This window comes from Aethina tumida, chromosome 6, assembly GCF_024364675.1.
Source record: "Aethina tumida isolate Nest 87 chromosome 6, icAetTumi1.1, whole genome shotgun sequence".
NCBI lineage: Eukaryota > Metazoa > Arthropoda > Insecta > Coleoptera > Nitidulidae > Aethina > Aethina tumida.
In genome coordinates this window covers 8,671,021-8,698,085 of record NC_065440.1, presented here as the reverse complement: position 1 = coordinate 8,698,085, position 27,065 = coordinate 8,671,021, and the positions used below count along the sequence as shown (strand labels likewise).

General features: G+C 31.5%; 1 protein-coding gene and 2 long non-coding RNA genes across 7 annotated transcripts; 1 reads left to right on the top strand and 2 right to left on the bottom strand.

Annotated features, from left to right (window-relative positions):
- Window positions 1-35: 35 nt before the first annotated feature.
- On the bottom strand, window positions 36-8,408 carry LOC109607759 (uncharacterized). Of its 3 annotated transcripts, XR_007548334.1 has the most exons (5): window positions 8,295-8,408; window positions 7,965-8,241; window positions 6,052-6,152; window positions 680-748; window positions 36-572 (listed from the first exon to the last, which is right to left on the bottom strand). It is a non-coding gene; the product is annotated as an uncharacterized LOC109607759 (long non-coding RNA). The 3 variants fall into 3 exon arrangements; XR_007548332.1 differs by having other exon boundaries at window positions 36-748; XR_007548333.1 differs by lacking the exon at window positions 680-748.
- A 3,865-nt stretch (window positions 8,409-12,273) lies between these two features.
- Window positions 12,274-16,358, bottom strand: LOC109607161 (uncharacterized). 3 transcript variants are annotated; one of them, XR_007548357.1, is made up of 10 exons: window positions 16,245-16,358; window positions 15,675-15,972; window positions 15,472-15,622; window positions 14,941-15,418; window positions 14,706-14,887; window positions 14,104-14,648; window positions 13,901-14,045; window positions 13,656-13,824; window positions 12,866-13,340; window positions 12,274-12,808 (listed from the first exon to the last, which is right to left on the bottom strand). It is a non-coding gene; the product is annotated as an uncharacterized LOC109607161 (long non-coding RNA). The 3 variants fall into 3 exon arrangements; XR_007548356.1 differs by having other exon boundaries at window positions 13,656-14,045; XR_007548358.1 differs by having other exon boundaries at window positions 13,656-14,045; window positions 14,941-15,412.
- A 5,903-nt stretch (window positions 16,359-22,261) lies between these two features.
- LOC126265861 (GATA zinc finger domain-containing protein 4-like) lies at window positions 22,262-27,028 on the top strand. Its single transcript, XM_049968745.1, has 5 exons — window positions 22,262-22,356; window positions 24,474-24,584; window positions 26,156-26,230; window positions 26,297-26,398; window positions 26,823-27,028. Exons 1-5 carry the CDS (start codon window positions 22,272-22,274, stop codon window positions 26,969-26,971), a joined length of 522 nt encoding a protein of 173 aa, XP_049824702.1. The 5' UTR covers window positions 22,262-22,271; the 3' UTR covers window positions 26,972-27,028.
- Window positions 27,029-27,065: the final 37 nt, after the last annotated feature.

Below are 27,065 nucleotides of genomic sequence, written 5' to 3'. Positions count from 1 at the left end.
GAATACCTATAATATACTCCCTAATATCTACATTTTAATATAATTTACATAACATAAATCGTAATTTATACTTGTTGCTTAAAATATTACCTATTTTAAGAAACATACATGATTACTTATTATTTTAATTTTTAAATTTAAGCGAGTAATTTTCAGTATCTGGTACACAGATACTAATAGTTCATTCACATAAACGTTGGTGCAGTTGAAGTGTATTTGTGTGTGTAGTACAGAAAGTTGGTGTTGGGGACCTAGCTTACAGTACATTAGGTACTGTGTCCGTACATGTTTATTTAATGTTATTTATTTACTTAAAATTTTCTTTATAATCTGTGTGTGACTGTTTTAAAATAAATATGATGATTACACAAGCCTGTATAATACCAATGAAACTTCATTTAGAAATTACCTCTGCCACCGCAGTACAAATACACTACCACTGTACCAATCTTATGTGAATGAAGCTTAATATTTTCTTCCTGATACTGGCCGTACTTGGTTAATTCTTGTGATAATGGCTGTAGAAAATCCATACTGAACCCTTTATATTTTAGAGCAGCTTGTCATAACACCTAAAATATAAAAATTATAATAACGTGAATAATGAAATTGTCACATTGAACCATCTTTCTTTAACTGAAATATTTAAAATTGGAATAATAACAAACAAAGTAATTACAAGTGTTTTTGATGGCAGTAAAAAATCCATACTGAACCCTTTATATTTTAGAGCAGCTTGTCATAACACCTAAAATATAAAAATTATAATAACGTGAATAATGAAATTGACACATTGAATCATCTTTGTTTAACTGAAATATTTAAAATTGAAATAATAAAGAAATTACAAGTGATTTTGATAAGTAAATAAAAATATATCTTAGTTAATTGTGCGTTGAAAAAATAAGAAACAAGAAAAAATATTTGTCTAACAGTACATAGCTGAAATTATTATAAACCTTAATTGGCAAGAGATTAAGAATGATATAAAAAGAATTTGTTCCATATACTCTATATAATTTCTCAAATTTGATCTAAAAAATACCTTATAATAGTATTTTTCTTTTTTTTAAAGTACAAATATAAATATTTTTGTATAACTGTCCAACAAATATCTGTATTCTACTACGTTCAAGTTAGAAAATTTTGATCAAACAACTATAATCAAAAGATGGTTGTTATTGCAAATGTTTTATTATTTCAGGATAAATTTTATTACGTTTATGAGTCTGAAAAAATCAAAATTTTCTAAATGTGTTTTGTCAATTAAAATTTTATTTCAAAACTGTATCTAAATAATTATATTAAGTTATGATTCGTATGTAAATATGTGTAATAATTAAATTTTTAGTTAATTCATCAATTAACTTGTTTTCAATGATTTTTTAACTTGTGTATTTTTTTTTTCTACACAGACTGTCTCAAAACTTAGGTGACTGCTGATATAAATTTCCTCAGGTGAGTGCCACCAATAATATGAAAACTGAACTAAGAACAAATATTTTATTCACGAAATTTACACCTAAGTGTATATAACATATTTATTTAATTTTTTCCACCTCTTCATCGAAAATCATGAATTCCAAGGACAAACGATTGTATTATCAGTATTATTTGGGGGGTCCTGAACCGATTACTGAAGAGAATTCTCCGTTTTACACCGAGAATATCGGGAGCCCCTATTGCATAATAGCGAATCAGCTCATCCAGAATAGTGAAGGAGTTTTTGTACAAAAAGGGCCTTGTTGTTTCACAATATCCACCATATTCGCTAGATTTGCCACCAGAAGATTTCTGACTATAAAATAAATTCGGTGACACGGATCCTAGAAAAGGCCCCAAAGAGTGACTTCAACTTGTTTTGAATCGTTTTACAGGCGATTCCAATCTTTTATAAATGATGAAGAGTGCTCTTGGAATAACATTAAATAAAAATTACGATTTGTTTACACGTTTCGCTTATCTGACATCAGTCACCTGATTTTTGAGACCGACTGTATTTACATTATATGTACTATCGCGTTCATAAGTGGTCTGCCACTTCAACGACGTCAGGCCGTAAACGGTCACATTCTGTATTACCGTGCACTACCGTCTCGGCTGTGCCGACTCCCCACCACATCGTAAGATGCGATTCCTAAATGTGTTGTCAATTTAATGCGAACCTTTGTACAGCGAACACAATGAATTTAAGCGAGGAAAAACGACTTAGTCGAGAATAGTCTTTTTAAATGAACAAGGAAAAAATATTTTTGAAATAGCTAGAGAGCCAAATATTTCGGTAAGAACTAAAATTGGGAGAATATGTTTATGTCCCCAGTGTTGTATATCTTTGTTGATATCAAAGTTTGGGGGTGTTTTTTTTTTTGTTTTTCGGTTTGGTACAACAATTTTATTTTTATTATTTATTTTTTAAGGAACTGTATATGTAGCGGAGGAAGAGAGCCTCTACATATAGTTCAGGGATAAACCGCATGATATTTTTAAAAAGATCTCGAGTTTAGTGAATTTTATATGTAGCGAAGGAAGAGAATCTCTATATATAATTTAATGTTTTAGGTTTTTCATTATAATATAACATTTGTTATCAAGTATTTTAATTTTAAAAATTTATATTGCAAATGAATGTTCCATACAATAAAATAAATACAATTTTGTGATTATAAAATGAATTGTGAACTGGGAAACATTATGGCCGTTCTGCAAACCGACTTTCTGGGGTCTGAGATAGTTTAGATTTAGGAACGAGTGCTCGTTTTAGTTTTACTACGTATTGGTTTTCGAATCGAAACGCGACATGAATTTTGTGAATTATATGTCATATATTAATTTCAAATTATGTATCAACAACAATGTTGTAGATTCGTAGTTAGTTTCTTATATTCAATTTTAATAATGCGATATAAAAAAGACAAAAAGAAACACTTGTTTACTTCGCGTCTAATATATACAGCAGTAACGTTCCGAATACAAAATGCACATATAGACATAAATATTATAATTATAATAAAAATTAGTATAAATAATTTTCAAAAAATCCATTGTTGAGAAAAATATGTCAAAATAGTGAAAGTATAAAATAATTTTAAAAACTAGGTAACTCATATAATTTAGTAATTCCATTTATTCATTTTTTTTTTCAAATATCTATATATTTGTATAATATTACGTACAGAATCTCAAACAATTTAAATAAATAAAAAAGAACAAAATATGTGAAACGATGAATGAATAAAGATTATTATAACTAATATAGTATATGTTTACTCAATAAATATCTTATATCTTAAATCTTATATTTTTTTTATTTTTATTTACAATATTGGTATTTAATTTGTTTATTTATAAAAATATTAAATAATAGTAATTACAAAATTATATAACATGAAAACCTAATCTATATATTTATTTAATATCTACACTCGAGGCTTTTTAAATTTTATGGAACACCGCATGTCAATGGTATCATTTGGGTAAATATAAAAACCATATTTTTTTTTAAATAAAACTAATTTTTCCGTTCTCTTTTAGAGAGAAACTGCACGGCGATGGATAAAAAATTATGAGGCGGAACACCGGGTAACCGCTCTGCCGCGGACGGGCCGGCCGCATCTAATAGGAGAAGTCCAAAGGAGGCAATTGGTAAATGCCGTTACTGCAAATCCGTTTACTTGCACGTCAAATTTTGCGGCAGAATTTGGCGTCAATGCCCTAACGGTCAGGAGGGCATTACACCAAGAGGGGATACATAACCGTAGGCCAGCAAGAAAGGTTCAACTTTCTATCGTAAATAAAGAAAAACGTCTAGAGTTTGCGGAGCAGTATCGTTATTTTGATTTTAACACAACAATTTTTACAGATGAAAAATGTTTGAAATCGTCGGTTCATGGGAGGTTGCAACTTTGGCGAAGGAATGGTACTCGGTTTGATGAAAACCACATCTTACCGAGTAATCGTTCCGGAAGAATATCCGTAAATCTTTGGGGGTGGATGAGTGCTGCTGGTCCAGGAGAACTTGCATTTCTTCCGCCTCGCGCCTGTTCCGACGATTACCTCGGGGTGTTGGATGAAGTAATGTTGCCTACAGTGCACGCGGTGTATTCGGCAGAAGACATGCCTGTTATAAACTTTGTTGATGATAACTGCCCAATACACCGTGCGCACGTTGTGAGGGAATGGTTACTTCAGCACCCCGAGGTAAATCGAATACCATGGCCCCCAAAGTCTCCGGATCTAAATCCTATTGAGAGCCTTTGGGGGCTCATGGTACAAAAATGGGAGAATCGGAATGAGCGCACCTCCCAGGCCTTGCAGAACCATTGCATTGAGGTCTGGGAGGAAACTAGACGGCGGAACTACTGCGAGAATCTTGTTGCTTCTATGGGCCAGCGACTCCAAGCCGTCATTGATGCAAACGGGGGGTATACCCAATATTAATTTGATATATATCAATATATCATATGGTTGGGTTAGTTGATATATATCAAACTGATATTTGATGTGGCCAGCATACTATGTTTCTGCGACTTCTTTGTTTTATTTTTTGTTTTTGTCACTATTTATTTTAAATATTTTGATTATTTTATTTATTATATACAGTTATATGATATATCTGAAATAACTAATTTCTGCGGTTGTTGTTTTCAATTTGAATTGTTGATTTTTTGGTAATTGTACTATTTAGAAGTAATACACATGTTTGTGAGTTTTTGATAACCGATTTCACCATAATGAATCACAAATGCGATTGTTTTAAAATAACAATACTGCTCTTGCCTACACTATTTATAATGTTATAATGCTCTTGTCCATACTGCAAAAACAACGGAACACTCTGATGAGCCACTGGTAGATAAATTTGGCCACCGAGATCCCCTCAACTCCTTTGGACTACATTTTGTTTGGACATTTAATGAATACCATTTACAGAAACAGATTACAAATCATGGATGAGTTAAAAGATACAATAACAAATAATGTTCAAATAAATGAAAAACAAGAGTGAAGATCTTTTTGAACAAACCAAAGTGTCATTCTTGAATTCATGTATCCGAATTCTGTTATATATCCTGTTAATGTGTTATATTGTTAATAACTATTGTTAATTTATTCTTTTAATTTTAATCTACATAAAAAAATTAAGAACAAAATTGTCCATAAAATAAAGTTTTTAAAAAATAACTGGGTGTATTATTTCATAACATTTAAAATGTTTTAATATGCACTATTTTACATATCGTAAATACTTTGTTTTGTTATGAAAATAATTAATTTTTATTTCTTGTATGTAATCTTTTAAATATTTTTAAAACATATCACATTAGCTCAAATACTAATTTAAATCATTTTTAAAAATATTTACTTAGTAAAAAATCAAAATAATATTAATTAAGATTAATTTAATATTTGTTATTTAAATAATCGTTTTAAATATTGTAGTTATCATTACAATTTCAACAAAACACAACAAATATTTTCTGAATAACTAATGTTTACAAAATTAGTTCATAATTTGCGGTGATCCAATCCTTACAACCCTGTTTATAGTGTAGCATGTTGTTTTGTAAAATCGATACCCCTTTTACCGTGTCAAAACTTATACAGATTCAGTTTTTAATTTTTACGCGGACCGAAATAATAGACTGTAACAGAACGTGACGGTCGAGGTCAAGCGCTTTGGAAAGCGGCAGACCACTTATGCATCCGATAACAAAGATATACAACATTGGGGACAGCAAAAACATTACAAAATTACTTATAAACATGTTCTCCCAAATTTTAGTTCTTAAAAAAAAAATTATTCTCAAACGTTTTTCTTCGTCTAAATTCATTTTATTCGTGATGTGATTGCTGTAAAGGTTCGCATTGAATTGACAACACATTTGGGAATCGCATCTTACGATGTGGTGGGGAGCCGGCAGTGCCGAGTCGGCAGTGCACGGTAATACAGAATGTGACCGTTTACCGCCTGACGTCATTGAAGTGGCAGACCACTTATGAACGCGATAGTACTTTAGACTAATCAATCTCAAAAGTATCTATTTTACTGACCTTTGGTTTCACTTCTTTCACATCAGATTCTCTTTGGTCACTCATATGTCATGGGAAAACTAAAACATTCTGGGAACCTCCTTTGTTGCCATCCTCCATAACTAAAATAAAAAATAAGGTAATATTAAATTACAATAGTCTTTAGTAAGTAATTTTAAAAATGTATATTTTTCAATAATAATTTTTTTCTTCAAATAACAATAACTATTAAGATCAGTATAAAATTTTGTCTAGTACATAATTTTTTGATTGTATTTTCATAAATAGTTAAATAGAAATCTCACTTTGGAATCTACATTTTAATTTATTTTAAATAGAAAACAGTGACCAAATAATCTTCAATATATAATCATTTTAAATACTTTAAATAGTAAACGTTTATTAATATAATAAATTTTAAAGTGAAACACTTATTTAGTAAAAATTAAAAAAAAAAAAATAATTTACAAAAAATTCGTTACAATATTCACGTATGTCAATAAAAACGTGCTTCCAATATTTTCAAAAAGTTGTTGAAGTTAATTTATTGTTGTTCAAAACATTAGTGAATAAGTTAATTTAAAACAACTAATACATATTTGACAAAAGGTACTGATTGTAAAATATTGTTTTTCAATTATTCTTCTAAAAGTAATTAGTGAGCATATGTAAGAAATGACAGAAATTTTAATTAAATTGTTTCCAGTAAATTATATTCGAGTTATTATGATATGTAATTATCTAATTTTTAGTCACAAAATTATTTACTTCTTTGAAACTTTTGTACGTTTTTTATCAACACTAAAATATTTCTGACAATACCAATTTAACTTAAAGAAATTGTTCAGTTTTATTATCCAAATCGGTTTCTCTTTACGTAAATTCCAATTTGATCAACAAAATACAAATGATGTTATTATTTGTATTGCATTAAAATCCAGATAAATGGATAATTAAATGAAGTTTCAGTAGATGTTTAGTAAACTAAAATCCACGTTTCACATTATTAAAATTAGAATATATTGATCAAATTAGTTACCATATAATTTTAATTCTATGAATAAGCTGAATTGTTTATTTATTAAAAAATAACAAATTCATTTTAAAAAGAAACTAAATCTAAATGTTAAATTACTCACTCATTTGCCCTGAGAAAACTAAACCAACTTTATGGTAGTTTCCACTGTTTCATTGTCCACTACTCAAATCCAATAAATTGAATGTTTACACAAACTTAAAACACCATTGTAATGCACTTTCAATATTAATTTTTTGTATTATTAAAAAATTAGAGTAGAAACTGGTACTAAAACATTATTGTATGTAGAATGAATTATTTAACTAAAATAAATATGTCTTTGTCTACTTTCGAAGTAGGTAAATGTTTATTATTTTCAGTAATATTATGTCATTTTATTAAAAATTGTTTTTAATAAATATAATAACTAAATCACTTCATATTCTATTAAAAAATGTATTACATATTAAATATTACATTTAATTATCTGATAATTAAAATTAATGTTTGTATACAATGAACATTCATCGGTGGCCTAGATCTAATTAATTGTAGCTCACATGACTTAAAATGAGATAAGGAAATTAGAGTAATTTAATTTCTGTATATAAGCAAGTTAATATTTGTTCTAATTACATATCATAGGCAAGTTAAACGTATTAAATTGCATGAATACTAGTTTACATGAATGAATATAAAATTATATAATAGTAATTACCTTAAACTAAATAAATATATTGTTATGATGTTTCTTAAATATTTAAATATGACTAGTTTTTAAATTAAGTATAACTAATTAAAAAGAAAATTATTTTTTAATTTTGTTTCTTTGTTTAAAATGGAATGTTTGAAATGTTTATTAAAGAACATATGAAGCATTTTCTTATCATAATCAAATAAACAAAAGGTTACTAACCTTCAATTCGTTGCTTGCATAAATTGCAAGAACAGCATTATGTCATAGTTGCTAGAAATTCTTTTTTATAACCTCCAGTTTAACAGATATATCTTTGCCGTCGTCATCTAAAACTATTACTAACTTTACGTATTCAAATTGATAAATTAATATGAAATAAAATAATTTATTTTACGTTGAATCCCTCCTTATTCTTAATTTAGGGCTCAGATGGGCTGATTTCGAAGAAAACACGCTTCTTAGACCAACACGTGGTCCTCGGTATTCCTCCTTCAAACTACAATCATAAATTAAAATGAAAACAAAAAATACACAAACAGGAACACTCACCGTCACCAGGACAAATATAGCACCCGTTATACAATCAGTATCCCAGGGGATGACGAAGAAAAACCTGGAAAATTAAACAAGGTCCCTGACTAACCCCATAGTTGTTCGATAGCGACTGACACAAGCTATGTATACAGTGCGGTACACCAGCAGATAATTACATTGTAGTATACAGGAAGGAATATACGATAAATAAATTCCGTTTCACTACATCTACCCCCTACCCCGCTCATTAAACAGAATCTACACTTCAACGAGAGGTAGCTACACGGTGTGATTCCTAACAATGCTTATAGTAACAGAAATACTTTTTAAAAACAAAACAAAACCAAGATTTTTATTAATTAATTTTTTTTTCTTAGAATATTTTAATTCGTACGGCGAAGCGACAACGGCAACATACTGAATGTACCCATACTCTGTTGTGATTAAGAATACAACAGGTCAATCATTAGAATATCAAAACGAAAGTATATTAACAAAAAACAAGGTCAAAAGTTCTTTTAAAGAAGGATAATCCAATTCCAATGTCATCTGTAATGTATCCAATACAAATCTTAGTATTACTCACAAAGAAAAAAAAATTTGAAAAGTATATAAAACATTTAAAAAGCAAAGCAGATTAGTAAACTTTTTATACAAAGCAAGCAAGACGTTTCCCGCATCTCCACACAATGTTCTCTGTGTGTGTTCTCTGAATTTCGTGAAATTTTGAATAAGGAAAAAAAAAACTTTAAGACCAAGACAGTGGTCACAGGTAGTAAGTTATTAAAAGTGTTGATATCGAAACAGAAAAATGATGACGTTTATTACTCTCCCTTTCATGGAAAGTTAAAATTTAAACCCATCATAAAAACTAGACAAAATCTATGTAGAAAATCGTGGATTGTTTCCGTCACCAGGACAAATATACCACACGGTATATGTTACAATCAGTATCCTAGAGCGTGACAAATAAATAACTGGAAAACCAACTAAGTCCCCCGACTATCCTCGTGGTTATTTCGAGGGCAATTGACACGAGCTATACAGCAGGAAAAGCGATTGACCCGTCTGAATCTAGAGAGAGACATCTTGCTCGACAGAGACAGCAGAAGCCAGTCCCATAATGGTACTGTATATACCGTGAGGTATATCAACACATAATTAAATTACAATATATAGAGAGGTACAATGACAAATAAATCCAGTTTCACTACAATAGAGAAATCCGAAACAGTACGTTATAATTATATTAAACAATATGTATTATTCTAGTACGTTCCACATATAATAAAATGTAACATAATATGCAATTACATTGTACAATATGAGGACCCCCTGGACAGTACAACGGAGTCATTGTCTTGCAATTGTAAAATAAAGTTGTTTTTAAAAAGTCAGTGGTGTATTTCGAAAATAAATTGCATAAATTATGTGTACTCTACAGACATAGAAACTGAAAAACTCAATATATTCTCAGTAATTATATGAATGAACAGAATTTGTACATTTATGATAATTGCCTCCACTACAATCACTTCTTTAACGTACTTCATGACCTTGTACAGTATAAAAGAAGTTTAAACTGAACAAATACAATTGGAGTAACTATGTGATTGCCATTTGAATGCTTAAAATTCAAGATTTCTACGCATGAAAGAGCGAATATAACATAAATTTTTAAGCATAAAATACAAAAGTTTATAAGACTTCGATTCTAAGAAGGTATTCTAACATTATAGAGTGAAATATCACTGTATTTTTTATATAATTTTATAATGTTCCTTTTCTTCGGAGATTAAATATTCCGTTCTGACGATGTTTTCGATATCATATATTTCTTGTAGGTTACTTGTTTGCATATTTTCGGAATAGATGAATTTCCTAAAAAGATCCATTTTGTTGTTATGTAAGGGAGACCGGGGAAGATTTTTTTTGACAAGAGTGGAAAATATTTCAAAGACGCGCTCGAGATGGAATTGGAGGCATTGTCGGATGTTCACCGACTAAAAACCCCTCTCCAGGGCACCAATCCTAAGATCATAACTATTCGGAATAATGCACACCGGAGTCACGATTAAATAGGGAAAAAGGCTTGAGAAATTTTAGTAGATGAAATTACTGATTAAAAAAAAAACTAAAATGTATTAGACTACATGTCCAACATTTATTTATCCCTATATAAATGAAAATTTTTATTTTTTCAATAAAATAGTGAACAGTTAATTACAACCATAAACTTCAACACACTCAGTATGATAATATGCAAAATTAATTTATAGTAAATGTGAGACTAACCTTTTATATTTACGTTTCTAATTCATTTCATTTTCTTTCTTCATAAAATTTCATGCCAGTTTAATCTCATCTGTCCGAAGGAACTTACAACTTGGTGGAAAGGATTCTAGTTTCTTCATTAAATGCTAAAAACAAAATCCATACTAGTTATCCATTTTATCAAAATAATTGTATATAATAGTTAACGTGTATAAAAGTTAACTCGTGCTAACGAAACGTCAGAAAATAATTCCAACAAATGTTGACCTATAAACATGAACAAACATATATTGTAATTACTCTTTTAAAAACACACAGTCGATATGATAATATGCAAAATTAGTTTATAGTACATGTAAAACAAACCTTTATTAGTTACATTTCATTCATTTCATTTCCTTTCTTTGTAAAATGTTATGCCAGTTTAATTTTTTATTTGTTCTAAGAACTTACAACTTAATGAAGAAGCATCTTGGTTTCTTGGACCAAGCAAAAAATCAGTATTGGTTATTTAATATATTAATATTATGCCATTAAAAGCACTATTATAATCATATTCATGGTTTATTATGAATAACTGTGCAAAGAAAAACGGAACAACTCAACACGCCATTTTATCTCTCCAGATGAACACACCACCCCTATGACATCGAAGAGTTGCGGTTGCAAACTGGATTGACTATAATATTGCTAACCACTCTTTAAATAATTATTTAAATCTTGCAATTTTGTATAACAGTTAATATATGCTATATAAGATAATTTATACAGCAACCTATAGTGAGTGGAATATATTGTATATTGTCAATTATGACTACATTTAATACAAAGTGTCCAGAAAATAAATTTGTTAAATAATTTTCAAATAATTTATGTACAAGTCTACCAAGACCCATCTTATTCATCTTCTGTACCAATGTTCTGTCTAACGTTTCAAGCTCTCCTGAAATCCAGGAAAACTGCATATATACATTTATTATTATATCACTAACCATTTATCATATACATTCAAAAAAATAGTTTCACAGGAGTGTCCTTTACGAAAACCACTTTGATTATTTCATTTATAACAATATTTGATTACCTGTTTCTTTACCATTGTGTCTAAAAATATTTCAAATATATACAGTATTTATAGGTCTATAGTCACTACATATGTTAACAAAGAATTATAGGATGTTAAATAAACATTAAAATTAAACATTATATTAATTTGTAGGTGGTTCTGGATACCCTTTAAGACCTTGGCTTATGACTCCTTTAGAACGTGAACCTGTTATGAATACCCAAGAATATCAGTATAATAAAGTCCATAAGAGGGTTCGTAGCATTATAAAAAGATATAATGGATTATTCAAAGCAAGGTTTAGATGTTGTCGAAAGGATCGAGTCCTTCATTATGCACCTGAAATGGCCTGCAAAATTATAAACGCATGTGTTGTTTTACACAACATTTGTAATGATGATGGTATATATCTTATAAAATAACTTTTAACAAGTTTTGACAATTTATTTAAGTAGGAGGAATAAATCCCGAATTGGCAGCTGGTAAAGCAACCCGTAACCGTTTAATCACAGCTCGATTTCAAACTAGTTAAAGAGTATCGCTGGGTCAAGTGTATTGAACTAAAAGGTAAAATAAAAAAGTTTATAAGAAACTTGACTTTTTAGTGGCACCCCAAGAATTTCAAAAAAATTAAATGTAAATAAAATAATAATCTATGCTTATATAACATAATTTAATTAATAATATAAAAAAATATAAAATTCCGAAAATAAATTTTAACAAAAATAGTAACAAAAACAAATAGTTATCGAGACTACGCTAATTTATTTATGGCTTCCGCCATGTGGTCCAGTGCCACAGCAGTCTATGACAACGCCTGGGCCGTTTGGATTAAGCCCTGTGCATTTGACGCTGAGGATGCATCAAGGCACTCACAATATTCCCCAAAGCCTTGCATCATATGTGGAACTTTTTTGCTTTTTACTCCTTGAACGTTGTAAGGGCTGGCGAGGCACGTCCGGAGCTGACGAAGGCCCCCGCACGTCAGGAACAAACGAGAAAATTCGTATTTGACGTTTGGGAGGGGAACATTTGCGACTCCTTCTACCGATGAGGGCTTAATGAGACCTGCAATATCTGTCGCAAGGCGGCTAAGGCCGCAAATTTTCGCCTGCCCCTCCCGTTATCGAAATTTCCTTTCTCTGTGTGGCGAGTTAAGATTAGTTCTGGCTATTATGTCGGACCACGTCTGTCATAATAAATAAATAGTAAAAGTTGTGTTTTAATGTTCACTTTATACACTAACCTTTTTCCACCCCTGCCAAGTCTTTTCAGGCCCCGTCAGAATAGCTGCGGCTTCTTGCCAAAGCTCAACGTATTCCTTGGATGAATAATCCTTCGTAAACTTTTTTGAAATTAATATCGGATTTTCCGATATAAATTTCACTAAAAATTCCTTTTGGACTGCTGTGACTCTCATTTTGGAAAAAAATGTAGCACCTGGGAAATGTGTACTTTTCCCCTTAATTTTTCGTTTGGGTTAAGCCAAATGTACGCAGTGTTGTTGCTCCATTCTTTGATTGGCCGCCTGTGCGAGTCAATTTCATCTTCTACGTACGTTTCAAATTAAATTTTCTTCGTTTCTGGCGGATTTCTGAATTCCGATTCAATGCATTTGCCATCCTTCCTTATGCATACAGGCATGGTTGGATGTAATCCACAGATCAATCTTCATAGGGTATGAGGTATATGGTGTGAATACCAACGATAGTATCAGAACACTACAATAAAAATTATGTTACATTTACATTTATTCCAAGAGAAATCTTGTACGTTAAATATTAGTTTAACTGCCAAGTCATTGTCTTCAACTTGGAATACTTCAACACCATCATTTAAATTCGTAACAACCTGCTGCACATAATTGTGTAAAGGCAATTATACAAAGGCAAAATGTCATTTACTGGACCAGTTTTCTGGTCAGCAATTATTTCTATTTTGTGTGAGTTTTTATTGGTTAAAGGTGAAATATAATTCACCAAAATCACATAAGTGTCAGGTTTTCAAAGAGATATTATTATATAGATAATATTTACCAGAGTATTATTTCAGGTTGCGTTAGTCTCATGCACAAATTCATTTTAGAGAAAATATTGATATCAGTTTTAAGGTTCAATTTCGGTTCAATAGATGCAGTACATTCGACCTGAGACTTTATAAATGCCGTATCAACTTTGGTTTATCCCACTAACAAAATTTCCAGCTCTAAAAAATATATTCTAAATGATCTTACAACAATGCATTAGCCTACAAATCGTTAAAAAATCATAAAGCATCTCACGTGATACGCAGCCGTTTTCTCAGAAGCAGTTCCAGACTAAACGTGACCCATAAGTTCGCCTTGTTCGCTGAAGAAAACGAACGGTCTGAGCTGCGTTCCAATAACTGAACATAAAACTGGAAAGACCACCAGAAAATATACTAATCTGCAGAAACAGAAAACCGTCAAAGTAAGGAAGGGTATAAAGTTGAATTGTTACTTACGGAGAAAATCTCTTGAAAGAAGCCATCTTTGTCAATCATGACATTGACCTCGTTTACGATTACTCGAGATTGTTTTCATGAAGCTTCTGGTTAAAACAGTCGATATTCCTCTTGGCGACCACGTAGAGTAGTTGTTCAGTTTGTTGCCCTTTCAGATGATTCTCATTATCTTCTCTTTAAACTCAGGACTCTCTTCGGACAACATTTTAAGAGTTTGCAGTACATATTATTTGATTTCAAAGGATCTTTAGAATATAAATATTCCAACAACAAGGATTGGACAAAAGAATAATATCAGCTGAAATAGTTCTGGAACTTGTATCACGTTTTTGTCAAATTGAAAGAAGGTTTTTTCTGCCGCTTTCAGAACAGATTTATGCTGTAATCGCTTTGCAACTCAATTATTCTTCTTTAGGACTTCCATATTTAATATAATTTAGAGGGTTCTTCCGGACTTTAAATTATTTAGAGCATGAAAAAATTAGTAACGTTCTTCTCCTTTTGCATAATCTAAATTTAATAGTTTCTTCCACTTCGTGCAGAACCTAAAAAGACAATATATAATTGTATAATTTTATTTATATTACACATTTTTTTCTTACTTTAGATTCAGAAGTCAAAATGAGAATGATAGTCTCTTTGACTTTAGCTGGGATATTCATGTTTTTATTGTAAATGTTTAAAAGGTTCATTTTGATCGATACTCTGTTCATTATCAAATACCAATATTTTGTTGTGAATGTGAATCAATAGTTTGAATCAAACCCCCTCATACAATTGTAAACTAAAAATATAACACATAGTTAATTAATACAATAAGAATTATTAAAGACTTACAGTATATTTTTATTCTCCTTATCGTCAATGGTGATTTCCGTTTTACTGGCTCTTCTTTCAGAGTTAATTAGCATTATTAAACTTCTGACTGATTTTAATTCTCCCAAAGCTTCATTCTTTAAACTATTCCTTAATCCGTTCACTAGAACGGAACAACATTGAACATCTTTGTTATCTTCCTCTTTGTTCGTTAGAAGAGACTCCTGAGTCTAAAATAGAATACTAGAAGTAACGATTTGAGCCAGAACTGTTTCTAAATTATCCCAGTGAAATAATGCGATTTTTCCTGACCAAATTTAATGGCTCTCCTTAGAAGTCATTGATTTTATAATATTGTTCGTCAGGATTGTAAATGTAGGAATAATCTGGAGATATACGGAGTTGTTTGGTCAAATTTATCTTGAGATGTTGAGAAATATTTTGCAGTACATTCTCCTGAAGAGTCGGTCTCACGCATTTCGACATCCAATATCTGAAACTATTTGTGACAAAATTTTCAATATAAAAAAGAAAGAATTACATGGAACAAACCAGCAACTCCTTTTTTAAGATTGACTACTGACGTTGCCTCAGCATAAAGATGAGGTTTATTGGACAAGTTCTCCAAGTTGGAACCGTGTGGCACAAAACCATCTGGTGCAGGTACTTTCCTTGACTTAATATTAAGTTATGGTTCTTTAACCTAAAATTTAATTATTTGAAGTAACATATAAACATATTTAAGGAGTACATACTTCTATCCGTAATATCTTGCTGTTGTCGTTGCTCCAGAGTGTCGTGACAACCACGTCACCATCCACGAAGAACCCAACATTCTTGCTATTACCATACTTTTCATTCAACAGTACCGTGGAGTGTGGTTTGTAGCTCAAAGCTTCCCCAGTTTCGAGAAGATTAAGTTCCACGTTGTGTCCAGCAGCGGAAGATAATGAAACTAAGCCGTAACACATGCCTAGTCTAATCACAGGTCAACTTCGGAGTTATCGGCTTGATTGGTGAGGGAGAATCTTCATTGTGCAGCAAGTTACTAATCTACAACAAAAACAACAGAAATCTGTACATGAGAAAAATTAATTTACGAAATCATATTGTTTCTAAATAAACAAGAATAACAATAAAATGATTGCAAATTTCGTTCGATATGTTCAAAACAGAATCTGACAATGAATTAAAATAAAAAACCGCGACCACGTACACATTTTACACTTTTCACCGACAACGCTTCGAAGGATTTAAACTAAGCAAATATACTCCACATCTTCAAAATGAATCATTGTTAACAAGAAATATGTAAAAATTCCTACCTAGATTTTGATTAAGTAATCGCACTACTTAAACGCTTGAACGGAAAGCGAAATGCTACCATACAGCAAACCGACTTTCTGTGAACTGATATTTTCGCTAGACATGTTCGGCACCTTTAGACTCGGCAACTCGGAACGCAACTGCCGTGGGTCCAGATGCTTATATCAACCGCGAAGTAAATCAGTGTTCATATAGCATTACATAAACTTGGAAATATGAAATTCGGTGCGAATCCCCAACATTGTTGTTGATATATAATTTGAAATTAATATATGAATCACGAATTTCACATATTTCTTATTCACACATATTTTTATTATTGAAAATAATTTTATAATGTAACATTTCTATTAATCAGACCTATTTTCAAAATCTGATTTCAAACCCAACCACTGCTGCCACCAGGCTGTCTAATTAGAGCCTTTCGGTAGCGTGATCAAGACTCCGGGTCAGTGCTTCAAACCAGTAGGAGACCGAAAATCTCGCGCCCAATCTTACCTTAACCAAGTAAAATATTATAACAGTTTTCCGAGGTTCGGGCAGTATGAAAATAAAACTGACAGTAACTTAAACTAAAACTCTATTTACGATATTTATACTATATACAGTTTATATACACGGTACCAATATTTATTTTCAACCCTTGTAGTTATTTATGTCTAACGCTCATGGCTGTCAGACTGAGTCAGAATGTCTGACTGACTCTTGTGATTATTTATGTCTAACGCTCATAGCTGTCAGTCTGAGTCAGACTGTCTGAGTGACTCTTGTGGTTATTTATGTCTAACGCTCATGGCTGTCAATCTGAGTCAGACTGTCTGACTGACTCTTGTGGTTATTTATGTCTAACGCTCATGGCTGTCAGTCTGAGTCAGACTGTCTGACTGACTCTTGTGGTTATTTATGTCTAACGCTCATGGCTATCAATCTGAGTCAGACTGACTGACTCTTGTGGTTATTTATGTCTAACGCTCATGGCTGTCACTCTGAATCGGACTGTGTGCAGGTGCTTTCCTTAACTTAATATTAAATTTTGGTTCTTTAATCTAAAAATTAAAAATTTGAAGAAACAAATAAACATATTTAAGGAGTACATACGTTACATATCTGTAAAATCTTGCTCTTGCCGTTGGTCCAGAGTGTCGTGACAACCACGTCACCATCCATGAAGAACCCAACACTCTTGCTATTACCATCCTTTACGTTCAGCAAAATCATGGAGTGTGGTTTGTAGCTCAAAGCTTCCCCAGTTTCGAAAAGATTAAGTTCCACGTTGTGTCCAGCAGCGGAAGATAATGAAACGAAGCCGTAACACATGTCTAGTTCTAGTCACAGTTCAATCGGCTTGATTGGTAAGGGAGAATCTTCATTGTACAGCAAGTTACTAATCTAGAAAAAAAACCCCAACAGAAATCTGTACATGAGAAAAATTAATTTACGAAATCATATTGTTTCTAAATAAACAAGAATAACAATAGAATGATTGCAAACTTCGATATGCTGAAAACAGAATCTGACTGACAAAATGAATCATTTCTAACAAGAAATATGTAAAAATTCCTACCTAGATTTTGATTAAGTATTCACACGTCCTAACTACTTGAACGCTCGAATAGAAGAGAGCGAAATACTACCATTCAGCAAACGGACTTTCTGTGAATTGATTAGTTTTGCTAGACACGTTCGGCACCTTTGGACTCGGCAACTCGGAATGCAACTGCCGTGGATTCAGATGCTTATATCAACCGCGAAGCAAACACGACATTACTTATTCAAGTATCACATACTTTCGACAATTTGTAGGCTACCGAAAGTCTTTTTTTCCCAAATTTACTTATCCAAGTAAAATATCAACCCTTTCCAAAAAATTATTTCTGAATGCTTTTATTAATATTTGTCAATGTCAATGGTTTGTATGACTTTACTTTTCCAAATAAGTTCATTTCATGGTTACTGTGTTAATCGTACAGATAATCAGTGCACCCCTTGATTTAAAACCCAACCACTGCTGCCGTCAGGCTCCCTAATTAGAGCTTATTGGCACTATGACCAACACTCCGGGTCAGGACATAAAACCAATAGGAGACCGAAAATCTCGCGCCCGATCTTACTTATCCAAGTATAATATAAATACTTTCATAACTTAACTTACAGGTGACCGACTATCTCTTTCTCCCGGCTTTACTTAGTCAAGTAAAGTATCAATACTTTCGACAATTTGTAGGCGACCGAAAATCTCTTTACTCATCCAAGTAAAATATCAACCCTTTCCAAAAAATTATTTCTGAATGCTTTTATTAATATTTGTCAATGTAAATAATTTGTATGACTCACTTATCCAAGTAAAGTACTACATTTATTCAAAAATGTACAATAGAGTATTATATTTAATATTAAATACTTTAGAAAATGTATATTTAAATACTTTTATATATTCTAACAATGACAAAAAATGTTCTTTCAATAGTTAAAACAATAAGAGTCGATTATTTACTTATATTTTTAATAATTTTGGTCTCTCCTGTAATAATAAAAATATACCATAAACCAGGTATCCAGGAAGGAATATCTAATGGTGGCAACTGATTTAAAATATAGATGTTAATACAAGTAATTTGCGTAAAAATGAAAATTTACTAATAAAATGTTTAAATATTAAACCGAAACTTTACTTATTAACTTGAATTCATCATTCATTATCTATACATATAAATAAAATTGGAGTATCTGTTTGTAATATTGAAATATTCGTTTTTTACTACATGCATATGAATATAAATACGGTACATACACCAAAATAACATTTTTTACAATTATTGTCTCTCTGTCTGTCTGTCTATTTGTTCCGGCTAATCTCTGAAATTGCTGCACCGATTTTGACGGGACTTTTATTGGCAGGTAGCTGATGTAATAAGGAATAACTTAGACTACTTTTATTTTAGAAAAATTCTAAAGTTATGTTGCAATGTCCAAGTAGCGTGTTGAAGTCGATCGTTTTCTAGACGGTGATCTCGAGATTCCAAAGATTCTTGAGCCCTTAAAAATGAATGACGCGTTCTATTTAATTGTAATCGTTTATTCCTCTCAGAACTACTCTCATTCGACCTAGGCATGGACATCCGTAATATACAATTTGTAAGACGGCTTTCTCGTCGCAATCTTTGGCCTTTGGCCTTTCTTATGTTTTTAGAGAGATTTGACTTACTTTTAGGCTTAACTAAATATTAGAAAAAAAAATAAATACAAATTAAGAAAAGTATATAGGTTGCAGTTGTTATTTTAGGTAGTTAGGCAACAAAGATAATAATAAACAGTATAAAATTATACGCATCGATTCCATCAGTGTTGAATTCAGTGGTTCGTGCTTTCATAGACGTTACAACTTTTAAGGTAATAACTAGCTTTAGATCCCTTACTTTAGAGTAATTACTTTATGGTTGAACATTTTTTATACCTCCAACGTTGCGGCCCTTAACGTTTTAATGTTAGCGTTTCTGATTTCAATGTACATAACTACAAGATTTTTTTTAAATGGAGTAGAAGATATTTAGAATTTTAATATCATTAGAAAAAGGTATAGGTATATAATTTTGCGTATGCACCGTGTACCTAAATAGGGTAGATCTAATCTTAAGGTACTGAGTACCAGGACCACGATAAGGTGGATCAATCCTGATTTTTATTTTGGGACAAACCTTATAAAAGACTAAAATCCCTCTCGGGGTACCGTTCCGAAGATCATGACCAAATGTCAGACACATGAAAACTCATGTAGGAAAGACAAGACGTATAAAGTACGAAAAGTTTGATCCATCTGAATCCTGAAAGACATCATGAACAATAGAGACAGTAAGTCTCAGACGGGTCAAAAGCTTTTCCTACTGTTTGCGAGGCATACATAGGTTAACTGAACCAGAAGACGCAAGGAAGGCAAAGTCATCAGCTCCCTGTCAAATGGTTCAGAAAAAACAAGACCAATCGAGAAAGATCGGAGATCTTCCTGAGAATGGATTGGTAGTGAGCCCCAGGACCACGACAAGGTGGATCCATCCTGGGGAAAGTGATGGGGTTATGATGGAGTGATGTTGGTTCATAATTTATTTTTAGTAGTACACCTCCCCATCGAACAAGGCAGGTAGACGATTTCCTACAAACTGAGAACATTACAAAAATGTATTAACCTTCTAATTTTCCTGACCTTAATCCAGTTGAGTATGTTTGGGATATGTTGAAGAGGAAAATAACTTTACAAGAGCTTCAAGTTAGCGGCGATTGATACATGGGACTAATTAGACCAGAATTACGTATCATCATAAATCAGCATGCTTGTATATATTGAGAACTTTTAACAGTACTTGATATACTCTAATATAAAATGATACTAATGATGGTGGTCAATAGCGGATACCCAGATGAGGCAGGTGAAGCAGCGTCTCACTTATGAATACATAAGTATAATTGTTTCAATGATAGGGGAGCTGAAACGTGCCTATGAGAGACTCCTAATATCAACACCAACGAAGTTCTTGTACATTGAAGTTTGTTTTATTTCTGGTAATACTCAGAACACCTAGTAAATATATTCAAATTAATTTGAATTTGAAATTATTCACGCCATTTTTGACAAATGTCAAATACACGAAAATATAAAGATGGCTGAATAAATTAAAGACTAAAAATCAATTTTTCATCCAGTGTTGTATCAATTTTTGGCAGGAGGTTAGTACTTCTTGGGTGTTCTGTGTGCCATACCATTTCAAACAACATATCAATTTTAGAAAACGAGTCTAACTTCGGGAACATTCGGCTGTTTCAATTTGGTACTATTTACTTGTCCCTCCATGGGGTTATGTATCGAATGGTGGAGCTACTATTCTGAAATCTATTAAATTATTTTTTCTAACTAAAAACAGTAGATATTCCCTGATCATCTCTGAAATTTGGGGAATTTCTATTACCAATTTATAAAATTAAAAAAAATTAAATTGTCACCAGTCTGCACCCCGAGACAGGCAAAGTCGTGCCTTTTCGACGATGCCGAACATCTATGATTGGCTGTTGCCCCTCCACATATCAATTTTAGAAAACGAATGGAACTTCGGGAACATTTGGTCCTATTCACTAACTCCCTCCCCCCATGAATACGATTCGATCTTTTTGGTTTCAACTGTTGAACAGATCAGACGTGTCTACAACGGTAAATAAATTTTTGTTATAAAAATTTATATTTATTATATTTCTTGTTAAAATTTTACCATTGTAATAATATCTGTATTTGTTTTATTTGTTAAATGTCGAGTTTTTCTATTTTATTATGAATCTTTCGGACCATTTTTAATATTATGTCAAATTTGCACGTCTTTGTTAATTTTGTCCGCCATGTTGTTTCTTTTTAGAAACAATGTGATCTAAAACAATTATTCTCATGTGCAGATTTTAAGAGATATTGGTGAGAGCAGTGTTTTAGTCATATAATATATTATTAATTGTGAATATGTTGTTGTAATATATGTGAAATCATCTGTTGTACAGACTTATATCGTTTCTTATTCGATGAACAATTTTACAACAATTTTATTTAATTTGGTTAGTCAATATTAAGTCCTATTCAATCAAAATGATGTACTACTACATTTCGTAATTATTTTCGTATCCCACACAACGAGGTTTCCTAATAATTTTAGTTGATCACGTTGCCATTTCTTCATCCATTTGTAAATTTTAAAGATAGGGTTGGTATCATTATATTAAGCCGTCCAGCTGCTACCCTTATCTCTCAGTATAGACTCCCCCCGTTGCTCAAACAACGCCCTGTCACATACCAAAATTTACATAAAATTCACCAACAAACCTTCGGTCGGAACGGGTCAACAAGTTCGGACAAGCTGAACCTGTGATGCTCCTTCATTCATCCCTTGATTCATGTCTCACCAACAATTGAAAGGAAAGATGGGAGGGGCTTTTTTTGATTTCTCGAAGCCTGCTAATTTTATTTCTCTGCAGTTTCAGATTTGACTTGAGTCAATATGAGCGAGGACTGGGATGACGACCCGCCTTCAGAGTTTCATCCAGTTGAAGGTGGCACTAGGTTTACTGGACCAGCTTCTTCAGGTATATCGAATTAATTCACCACTATTAATTAGATTATGTTATTTGTTATAGGTATTGTTCATATATTATTTATAAACTAGGTGAACTCGCGACTTCGTGAGATAGCGTGTTGAATACGATCGTTTCCTAGACTGGGATCTCGAAATTCCAAAGATTTTTGAGTCCTTAACAATGAATGACGCGTTCTATATAATTGTAATCGTTCATTCCTCACAGAATTACTCTCATTCGACATGGACATACGTAATCTACAATTTGTAAGACGACTTTCCCTATCTTGTTCAGATTCATTTTCACGTCGCAATCTTTGGCTTCTGGCCTTTTTCATGTTTTTAGAGAGATTTCACTTTCTTTTAGGCATAACTAAATATTAGAAAAAAAAAACAACTATCTACGTTACTAGCTAAATAAAATAACCTATAAATAATGTATCAATTTCAATGTAAATCTGAATATTGAACACAAATGTACTTAATTTATAATTATTTATAATTATTACTTAAAGGTAAAAAAGGAAAGCAGTAAAAATGTAGCAAAATATTTTGAATTAAGATAAGATAAAAAGAACGGATCGGTGGAATTATAAAAGATACTCCATCAATCAAATCAAACTATCAATCAATTGTTGGTGGGAGATGTGGTGGGAGGCGCCTGACGTGACGGCACAGTGGTGACATGCGCATAAGCTGCGCGTGGTAGTGGACAGTACTTGGACATTGCAACATTACTTTATTCTTCTAAAATAAAAGAATTTTTCTAAAATAAAAGTACCCTAAATTACTCCTTATTACATCAGCTACCTACCAATAAATGTCCCGTCAAAGTCGGTCCAGCCATTTCAGAGATTAGCCGGAACAAACAGACAGACAGACAGAGAGACAAAAATTGTAAAAAATTATATTTTGGTGTATGTACTGTATTTATATTCATGTAGTAAAAAACGGTTATTTCAATATTACAAACAGACATTCCAATTTTATTTATATGTATAGATATCATCTGTAAACAAATTGTAGCATGAAATTTTAAGTTATTATGTTTTAATTGATTCATATTCCAATTGTTTATAAGTTAATAATGGAATATTTTATTTTTATTGCTAGTTAAGAATTTTAGGAATCTATTTGACATTATTTTGATTTTTATTTCATTTAAATAATTAATATGAATGTCGAGTACAGAATTAACACACAAACATTGACAAATTTTAATATTTTTTAGATTAGCATCGCTGGTAGATGACTCAGCATTGAAAATTAAAGTATATATTTAATATTTATATACGGTTTTATTTATTCAAAATTATATTTATTCATCAACGTAATTTCCATCAAGAGCGACGCAATCATTCCAGCATTTCATACCACTTTTATATTTGTTTCAATTTCACTGTTGATAACAATTTAAATAATATTTAATATGCAATGTCAAATGTAGAATCATATTAACAAACAGGAACCAGAAAGTTAGGCGAAAATCTATATTAAATTTGCCTAAAACACTATAACAATATTCATAGTCAAGTAACCTGTGTCTGTTGTAATAATTAAATAACCGTTTTTTACTACATGCATATGAATATACATACGGTACATACACCAAAATAACATTTTTTACAATTTTTGTCTCTCTGTCTGTCTGTTCGTTTGTTTCCAAATCTCTGAAATGGCTGGACCGATTTTGACGGGATTTTTATTGGAAGGTAGCTGATGTAATAAGGAGTAAACTTAGGCTATTTTTATTTTAGAAAAATTCTTTTAAATAAAGTAATGTTGCAATGTCCAAGTACTGCCTAGTACCACGCGCAGCTCATGCGCAGCTCACGCGCATTCCACCACTACTCCGTCTCGTCGGGTGCCTCCCACCACTTCTCCCACCAACAATTGATTGATAGTTTGATTTGATTGATGGGGTATCTTTTATAATTCCACCGATCCGTTCTTCTTATCTTATCTTATCTTAATTCAAAATATTTTGTTACATTTTTACTGCTTTCCTTTTTTACTTTTAAGTAATATAAATAGTCAAAGACAGAAGAGGTAAACAAAATGATTATGTTATTAAAATACATCTGACAAGGTTTAAAACAAATTCTATAAATTAATTTGTTTTCAAAGTTGGAAGAGGACGAGGATTTGGTCGAGATGTTGACAGTCGTCACAAACCCAACAACATTAACAATACATGGGGAGAAAATCAGCAAGAAGGCGCAATAGGCGATAGAGGAGGTAAAATCATTTTGATAATGTATTACGTTAACGTTTGTGGTGTTTTACGATGAATAATTATTCGATTTTCATTGGTTTTAGTGTCATAGAACAGTAGAAAAATAATAAATATAACTAATTATTTCAGCGTAATACATAATTTTCACTTTACATCAATCAAGAAAAATATTAGATTTAAACATAGTATACATAATATAATACAATAAAATCAATTGATTAATCATTTTTACTGTTATTTATTACTAATAAAACATAATAAAACTACAGAGAAAGTATATACATACATATTTAAGACTCAATGAATATTAAATTGAAATTATTATCTTTCAAACAAGTTTTACAAATATGAAAATAAATATAGTTATCCTTATATCTTCAATCATTCTTAATAATCCTTAAAAAAACTTGAAACAATAACAATGCTTTAACAGGCAATTTTACTGTTGTTAATTAACTATTTAAATAATATGTATTGTGCGACATGAATACTAACATTTTTTATAATTACTTATTGTTTAGTTATTAGTTTGTTGATGTTGATGAATGATGAATTATTAAGTTTTATGGACTAATTCATTTTTTTGTATATGTAATATAACACATCGTTCAATAAGTCCCGAGACTAACAACGAAAACTACATTTTTTTTCAAAAATCATTTTTATTTATCAATATAATCTCCTTTTAGAGTGATACAATCGTTCCAATGCTTTTCCAACAATTCTATACCATGTTTATAAAAGAATTTATCCTTTGCTTCAAAATAGGATTCAGTTCCGGCAATGACCTCTTCATTCGAGCCAATTTTTTTTCCCTGGAGCATTTTTTTGAGATCAGCAAAGAGCCAGTAGTCGCTGGAGGGTAAATCTGGCGAATACTGGGGGTGAGGAAGCAAATCAAAGCCCAACTCGTTCAATTTTGCCTTTGTTTTCATGGACTTGTGGCTTGCTGTTTTGTTCCACTGAAAGCAATCGCGGCACCCACTTGGAAAAAATATTTTTCATGCTCAATTTTTCATGAAGGATTGTAAATACGCTTCCAGATGATATCTGTGTCATTTCTGCAATCTCACGGACCTTTACTTTGCGATTTTTCATTATGATTTTTAACACTTCACTCACATTTTCCGGTGTAACGGCTTCCAATGGCCTACCCGAACGTTTCGCATTGTTTGTGTCCGTACGACCACGTTTAAACTCAGCATACCCCCGAAAAATCGTTGGTTTGGATGGAAAGGAGTCCGGTTAATGTTTTTCAAGCCATTGCTGGGCTTCTACGGTGTTTTTACCCATTAATAAACAATGTTTTATCAACACGCGAAACCAGCTTTTCTCCATTTTTCAAACAAATTACAAAGTGACTTTACTCTAACCTCGATAACTCTGCTGTTTGTGGTACGATCGACGTAAAATTTGTACACGTTTCATGTAAAGGTTCGTACTCTAGGGAAACGTGGCCAGTTAGGTACTACTAGGACCATTTCTGGGTTAGTCTCAGGACTTATTGAATGATGTGTTATATCTAATAGATGAAATATATTTAGTAGTACATTAACTAAATTGTAATTTCCAGACAACAAGTGGGAAAGTGGCGACAACAATAATGGAAACAAGGAAAACATTGATTGGGGAAGCAGTGGCAGAGGAAGTAAATAATTATTTATAATTATTACATTATTTAAAACAAATTCTATAAATTAAGTTGTTTTTATAGACCGAAGAGGCCGTAGTTATAGTCGAGGTGGTGGCAACAGATTTAATAATGATGAAACGTGGGTTGAAAATGGCGAGGAAGGCTCAAAAGGCAGAAGAGGAGGTAAAAGTTTTTTTTGCTGTTTGAAATAAATCAGTATTACTTTTTCCTCCTGTACTATTTGTGTATTAGTATTAGGAAAAAGGTTAACTACTTGTTACACCGTTCATTAAATCATTAATATAATTCTCACACTTTCTATTAGTGAAAATAATTAATGAATGATTAAACAATACATGAGTATACATTAATAAATCTATAAAAAGGTACTGTTAGTTACAAAAGTATTAATATTAATAAATTTGAACTGATAAAAATATATATATATATATATATATATATATATATATATATATATATATATAATTGAACGAATATAACTTATCTAATTGTACTGAAGATAAAGTTGATGACATAGAACTAACCCGTAGAAAAGTGAGCGATCTAAACTCTAAACTCAATACTTACACTGAATTGTAATTTGTAGATGACATGTGGGAAAGTGGCGACAATAATAATAAAGGAAATATAGGAAATGTTGAAAGGAATAGCAACAGTACAGACAGAAGAGGTAAACAAACTTATTACATTATTAAAATACATCTGACATTAATTAAAACAAATTCTATAAATTAATTTGTTTTCAAAATAGGAAGAGGACGAGGTTTTGATCGAGATGTTGACAGTCGTCACAAATTTAATACAAACAGTAACAAAGGATGGAGAGAAA